At 29.8% G+C, this 8,439-nt stretch overlaps 1 protein-coding gene across 1 annotated transcript in view; it reads left to right on the plus strand.

The window, feature by feature from the left end:
* Positions 1 to 8,436, plus strand: part of LOC132736776 (sacsin-like) — a 44,059-nt gene extending 35,623 nt beyond the window's left edge. Inside the window, exons 8-9 of the mRNA XM_060723997.1 lie at positions 78 to 174; positions 2,696 to 8,436. Of these exons, the coding sequence (XP_060579980.1) occupies positions 78 to 174; positions 2,696 to 2,889 (291 nt within the window). The 3' untranslated portion in view covers positions 2,890 to 8,436. The remainder of the gene's footprint in view (positions 1 to 77; positions 175 to 2,695) is intronic.
* Positions 8,437 to 8,439: the final 3 nt, after the last annotated feature.

Below are 8,439 nucleotides of genomic sequence, written 5' to 3' on the forward strand. Positions count from 1 at the left end.
ATGTTTTTATTTGTTTATTGACAAAAGCCTTTTTATTCTTTCCTAAATGTCAATTGTATGTGATTTCCTTTTAACAGGCTGCTGAAAAATCTTTGAAAGCTGCTTGGTATGCGAAAAATGCAAACAAAATACGAAGAATAAAATACAGTCACAATCTAACTGCTTTAGCATCAGGTAACACATATTTGATATCTAATGATTTGTCATATATATTTTATATATATATGTTTAGTATTTAAGTGCAAGGAATTGTTATAAAGTCTAGTCGAGCTTTATTTTCTTTGACGACTTATAGTTTTGTACATGATATGACAACAAACGTGAAATTAATTTTATCAGATGACTAAAAGTCATGAAATTTATTATACAAACATGCTTTATGCGCGCTTTTGGTCGAAAATGTTGAAGTATTTGTGTGTTTTATAAAGAAATACGTAATGGTTAACGACCTCCGTGACAGTGATAATCCTGCCAATCCCGCCCGGGACTTTGGAATTTTTCATGTGATGAAGCATCTAGCTAGTTAAATACCTATTGGTTACTCGGGTGTCTGATCGTTTCACCAATTAAGCTGTGAAGTAGCCATATAATGTTTTTGATTTGTTGAAGTCACACCGACACTAACAAGGCAATAATATTGCCTTGTTAGTGTCGGTGTGACTTCAACAAATCAAAAATATCAAATAAACTGAAAACAAACAATGTCGTGTGATAAATACTTACTCTAGTTTTTCATTCTAAAAGTTAAATTATTAAAATATTGGAAAGGCGTAATAATTAGAATAAAGGTGTTATAACACGAAATAAAAGGCGTAGTAACGCGAATATAGACGTAATTCAATTCAATTCAATTCTTTATTCAGCATATGAACATTATATGTTCGTCGCCATTTATCATGGTGACGGCGGTTACAATATTTGAGAAGAGCATGGTAATATATATACATACATAATCAATTCACATTACACTATGTAAAATTAAGTATGTATACCAATATTTGTACACACCGACTCTCGATAGGCCAGTAAGAGGATATTAAGCCTGTGATATATAAACATACATAATCAATTCACATTACACTATGTAAAATTAAGTATGTATACCAATATTTGTACACACCGACTCTCGATAGGCCAGTAAGAGGATATTAAGCCTGTGATATATATACATACATAATCAATTCACATTACACTATGTAAAATTAAGTATGTATACCAATATTTGTACACACCGACTCTCGATAGGCCAGTAAGAGGATATTAAGCCTGTGATATATAAACATACATAATCAATTCACATTACACTATGTAAAATTAAGTATGTATACCAATATTTGTACACACCGACTCTCGATAGGCCAGTAAGAGGATATTAAGCCTGTGATATATAAACATACATAATCAATTCACATTACACTATGTAAAATTAAGTATGTATACCAATATTTGTACACACCGACTCTCGATAGGCCAGTAAGAGGATATTAAGCCTGTGAAATATGCATACACATTTGGATATTCACTTAAACTTATTCTTTAAAATTATCATTTCAGCCACCTTCTTAAGCCTGTGTGTTCAAATACTGGTTTATATTTTTAGTTAAAGCTATGCTACTTAACAAAGTTACTGTAAAGTATCAAAAAATAAAATAACAATAAGAACGTTATACTTAATGACATATAGATCTAAGGCTAAAACAAAAGGGAGACAATCTGGTTCCATTTATGCATCATATTAAAGGAGTAACCTCCCTTATACTTTTGTGCATAACATTAAAAAATTGTAGCAACAATTGTATGTATGAAACAAACATTACTGCAACATTATTTTATGATTACGTCACCTATGTTTCTACATCAATTACAATACTACTGATCAATAAGACTAGTACGTTTATTATCAGCCAGAAAAACATATTTAGCAAGTTTACATAACACACCAGATTGACTGCAAGTTAACAGTGCTTGAAATTTCTGTATAGTTGGCCAATGGCAATAATATTTTGGGAGACATTGATTTCTTATAGTACGATATTGTGGACAGACAAGAACAAAACGATACTCGTCTTCTATGACATTCATGTTACAAAATATACATTTCCTTTCCATCCTACTAATGTTTCGATAACGACCCTCTTCTATTGCAAGTTTATGAGCAGAGCACCGTAGTCTAGTTAATGCTATTCTATGATTATTATAATAACACGAACAAAGGCGTAAAAACGCAAATAAAGAAGTTATAACACGAGTAAAGGGCATTTATTCACGTTACTATGCCTTTTGTTTCGTGTAATTATGCATTTTGTTTTCGCGCTATAACCCTTTTTAGCGTTATTACGACTTAACGATATTTTACTTTATTTAACTTTCGTAAAAATATAGAGATCTTAACCTTTATTAATCAAATACTTATACATAATAAACATTCCGCATGATTCTAGAATCTACATGTATATAATAATCGTAAATTGGCCGTCTTCTGAATGCACTTTTAATTGACCATTTAATTTCATTATAAAAACGCCAAGATTGCATAATCCATCTAAAATTCCAGAATACCTTTGATATAAGCAAGTAAATAAATCGTGGTGGTGTCCATCGTCCGTAAACTCTTCATTAAAAAGCATGTATAGCACAATTTAAAAACGGAAAAGAAGAAAAATTCAAAAAATAAACGAGTTTATATTTCTTTAAGGGCTCGACGCTAGCATCAGTGTGATGGCACAGAGATTATCAGCTAAAGCCGGAGATCATTCTAAAATGAGATACCCAGATATGTATAGTGGTCAGCAGATACCAGCAGATGCATACACAAGAGAGACCGCTGAAGAAGTTATGAGTATTTCTAGAGAAATAATTAACGCAGTGAAAGATAAACATATCAAATAATCAGAAATCTGATATATATAATTTTTTTCATATAATGCTTTCTTGCTTCATTAACAAACATTAGACAGGAATCCAAAATATTTTATTTTTTAGAATAACAATTCTTCAGTTTTGCTCTGAAAAGAATGTGATACCTGTTGAAATATGCGTTGAAATGAATGTTGAAGTCAGTTAGTGCATCTGATTCATGCTTACTATTAGTGTCGCCATTCAGCAATGTAGAATCAAGTAATTTCATTGGAAGTAGCTTTGTATTGTCGAATTTGTGTATGTACTGAAAGATACGTCAATACCAAGTATATGTGTATTGTCGAATTAGTGTACATATTGAAAGATACATTTGTCGAATTTGTGTACATATTGAAAGATACGTTAATACAAAGTCAAGTGTATTGTCGAATTTGTGTACATTTTGAAAAATACTTAAGTTGCAGGTGTGTTGTCGAATTAGTGTACATATTGAAAGATACTTTAAAAAGGAATGTTACACTAAAATCATCACATAAAGTGTTTTAATGTATGGAATATTTTTACATAGTTCACATACTGTTTATTCTTTCAAATTACCGCGTGAAAACAACATAGTTGTATATAGCTATAGGTGAACATGGGCATATAGCATGTTGGGTTAAGAAAAGATAAAGTGTTTACAAACAATTTGATTATTGAAGAATAGTACATGGAGTAAACATAATGTGTACATATTGTATGTTTGTTTATGAGTGACATTTGTATATTATGCTGACATATGATTACATATTTCTGGTGTAAATATTGTATGTTGGTTTTCGAATGAATGAATTATATGTACGCATGTCGAAATTTGTTGAATTAAGTTGTGCATTGTGTGCATATTGGAATGTTCATTTGATCAATTTTGTTTGTATAAGTACACTCCGTTTGTATCATTATATTTTGTTTGTATGAGTGTATAGTTAAAGAAAATGACTACCTTATTATAAGTTGAGTTGTAAATACAAATTAATGACATAAATAGTTACAGAATGTACACAAATAATATAAATGGTGTTTGCTGAATTGTTATTGAATATGGAGTTGAAGTGATAAGATGTATGCGTTGACTGGCTAATTATAAAATGTATTTTTTTTGTAATATTTAAAATTGTAAGTAGTTTTTAAAAAATTATTTGATGTACATATGGAATTAAAAACATACAACAATGGATGCCTGTTTTAAAATGCAAGACTTTTTTGTTCATAGTATAAGAACATGATTTGTTTTTAGTAAATACATTGTTTTTTATGTTTTTTCGCTTTGTTTTTTTTTATGTTATATATATATTCATATAATAAAATGCATGTATGAGGGCTGACCCACAAACTTATAGACTATCACTGCAAAACAAAAATATAAGTCCAAGCCTAAAATAATTTTGCCAAAGTGCATTGTGTTACCAGGTTATAAGTTATTTTATGTTCTCAAAATGAAATGGCATTGTGCTGGGGGTTTTTCTGCATGTACACTCAGCATTGGCATATTAAATATTTTCATTTTCAAAACGCCCGCTGCGTATTTTGTTTTCATACGTTGCTTTGGACAGCCCTGGTATACAATATGATGGCTTTTAGGGATGTCAGTGAACATGCTAAGATGTATATTTTTTTTTTGTATATTTGTTTGTTTCTAATAATGAAGAATATTTTACATTTTGGGTTGTATTGCCTGAGACTTTTATGTTTTTGTATGTATATATATATATATATTTTGTACCTGTACATGTATATATCTTTTCTTTTTTTCTACAACAGTTTGATGATTGATAGTTATACAATACAATTAATGTACCAACTGCAAGTACATATTTCTACACCGTATTGTTAAACATATTTCTTTATTTAGAAATTAACCAGGTTCAACTTGGTCAAACCTAAAGTTTTCACTTGTTGATTTGTAATCTCCTTCTAAAAGTAAGGTGATGTGCCTTCATTTTGAATATTTCTTTGTGCATTTATGTGATTATGACCATATGAAAATGGTACTTGATATATTGGTTCTTATTTTTCTGGCATGTGACATATTTAATTAAACGTTTAAACATTGGCATGTTGATAAGGCCATATTACAGAACATGTGTTGTTTAGCAGGATACATTTGTGTGATAACGTTTTGCATCCTCATTGATGATTATAGGATGATTTTTTTCTAGATAACAGACAATGTCTTTTCCTTACAATGTCTGTGGGACTTCATTATGTTTGTACATAATCAATTCTGTTGTTATTTTTGTTGTTACTTTTGGAAATAATTGAATATTTGTACATATAAGTAGTTAACATTGGTTTATATTTGTTACTGTAGATAATCCATGTGCATAATCACCGTTTAATTTCTGTTTTGAGGTTACATTTTGTTTGTACATACTCATTCTTGTATATTTTTTTGTTTATTTGTTGATGTTGTTGTGTGTGCGTACGCGTGCGTGTGTGGGTTTTTCGGGGTATTTTTTTTCGGGGGGGGGGGGGGGGGGGTTGAGATCATAGAATATTTGTACACTTATAATTGTTTTTAATTGTCTTTGGAGATGTTTCTTACTGTATATGATCATCATTGGTTTATGCATGTTTTCGGAGATGAATGTACCATACAAAAGTACAGTATGTGTACTAATCTTTTTTGAGAAAACTGACTATTTCACATTAATCATCGTTGGTTAAAATGTTTTTGGATCGCGGAATGCATCTTTGGTTTTCAAATGCAAATATTTGGCGTTCATACGGTATTTGTACATAGTATATGCTGATTTAGAAAATGTGACGGATTGTTTGTAAAAAGATGTAATTGTGATTAGTTTTTAAGATGTAACTGTAGTGATACCATTTGAGCCGCGTCACGACAAAACCAATATAATGGTTTTGCGAACAGCATGGATCCAGACCGCAGTCTGATCAGGATCCATGCTGTTCGCTTACAAACCCTATTACAAGTAGAGAAACTGATAGCGAAGAGCATGGATCCTGATCAGACTGCGCGGATGCGCAGGCTGGTCTGGATCCATGCTGGTCGCAAAACCATTATGTTGGTTTTGTAATGACACGGCTCATTTATTTTGTTAATAGTATTTGATTGTTTTAAGGGTAACTCTCTCGATACCAGAATGTTTGTGTACATGTACATACTCACTCACTGTTGGTTAAATTAATGGGCTTTTTTGGAGTTAAATTAATGCTTGTACACTAGATCCGTTGCTTTCCAACATCTTAAATACCGGAATAAATTATGTATTTATAGGGTACTTAACATTTATGTGTACAATATGGAAATATATTTTGATGAGTACTCAGCTGGCGAAATAATATTGGACGAGCCATCTGGGGAGTGTAATATGGTGTATTTACCCGTTTTGTAATAGTTTAATGCTTCATAACCTTTTTACTCTGTATACAAATTATATTATGGAAATTCGACTTAATATTGTTAAGGTTTGACGTTGGAAAACGCTTGCAGCGCGTTAAGTGGAATTCATTCGGATACTTATGCCGTTATTGGCGTTACATGGAAACATTTAAACACACTTAATTGTCCAATATAGGATTATTACTTTGAACGTTACGGTGATTATGTATGATTAGATATATAAACTATGTAACTTGTGTAAATATTAATACGTATAAATTTTTACTATGCCATTTATTTTTTGTTTGTTGGTACGTTTATGAAAAGAATATTTTTAGCCTGTTATTTACACTAAATTTAATATGACTTTATTATATGTAATATTTTCTTTGTATGTAAACGTTTCTTATATGCAACAAAAGCATGTAATTGATGTTGTTTTATATGATGAAGATGATGATGGCGATGATGATGATGAATACTACATATAATTATAGATGTATTTTTGTAATAATTGTCAAGTATTTTTTTATTCAATTTCTTAAATTTTGAATTATTTAGATAGCCAAATTATATTTAAAACACAAGATGCACTTATGAGGTCGTTGGTTAATATTATATAGGAGAAAACTTACATTGCCAAGTGGTCAACGTTGCTGAAACCTTTGTTTATTCATATGAAGCAACTTTCCATTAAGCATATAAATATTGTTGGTATGCCTTTTGCGGCTTGTTTATAGTGATTTACCTCACAATTCTTGGAGTTTTACCTCTGATTTCTTGTGGTTTAATACAAAATGTATCTGAGCTACTAATAGCTGTATAGAACCTGATTCTATACTTGTTGCCAGGGGTAACCACTTTTAAGTATCCAGTAGGTTACGGGTTAATCTCACTGTATAAAACTTGTTTTCTGTCTTTGACTCCAGATGTGGTCAATTTAAACCATAGCCCCACCCCCCACCACCCACTACTCACAAAGATTTTAGGCTCAAGATAATTTTTTTAAAAAAATTTCTCCATTGCTTATCGTCATAAATTAAATATCTAATATTAACTTGATAAAACTGGACTTGAAATAGCATGTTTATGAAAGTTTAAGAATAAATTAATTGTTATTTTTGCAAGATATGAACATCTTACAGTTGATCAAAATATTGATCTTGTTATAAATAATATGTATTGTAATATTTCATATTTATTATGTATCTACACATAGTAACTTAATAACATCATACAATAATCAAATAACATTTGCAGTAGAAAATCAAATTGTTTATGAATATATATATATATTTAGGTATACATTTGTATCTTATATGCCATTGATTTTACATGGTGAATGTTTACATTGATTCAATGTAAAAAAAAATAAATTTACATTAACATCGTAACAATGATGTATACTAACAACATTGGAGACTGCATTTGTTTTACATTGATTCAATGAACAGTGTATCTATGATGTATAACATTGATTCATCATAGAGAGTTGGAGTGATATTTTACATTGATTCAATGTAAAAGAAAGTTTACATTAACATCGTATCTATGATGTTTAACATTATTTCATCAAAGAGAGTATGTTTTACATTGATTCATTTTTTTAATCAGGATATGAACATGTATTTTTGGATACATGAACATGTTTTGAAATAATTAATACTTGATAAACAAAGGATGAAGTTATAAATATTACCATAGTATTGCAAATGCGTAATACTGATGCAATAAAGCATAATTGATATAATTTATGCAAGTGTATTATGTAGATACGTGATAAGCACATGGTAGTGTAAATGTTTTAATCTTGTTTCATTATATGCACGTTTTTCATATTGATTCAAGATATATGCATGTTTTGTATCAATACTTGATATATACAGGTTTTAAATCGATACATGATATATATACATGTTATTATATATCAATACTTGATATATACATGTTATATATCGATACTTGATATATACATGTTATTATATGTCGATACTTGATATTTACATGTGTTTATATCGATACATGACATACGCAGGTTTTTATATCGATGCATGATATATAAATGTTTTATACTGATACATGATATATACATCATGTACATGTTTTATATCGATGCATGATATATGAAATGTTGTATATTGATATATGATATATGCATGTTTATATCAACTTGATCAATACATAATAGATATGTG

Source organism: Ruditapes philippinarum, unplaced genomic scaffold (genome assembly GCF_026571515.1).
Source record: "Ruditapes philippinarum isolate M1 unplaced genomic scaffold, ASM2657151v2 ctg172_1_1_1_1, whole genome shotgun sequence".
Taxonomy (NCBI): Eukaryota; Metazoa; Mollusca; class Bivalvia; order Venerida; family Veneridae; genus Ruditapes; species Ruditapes philippinarum.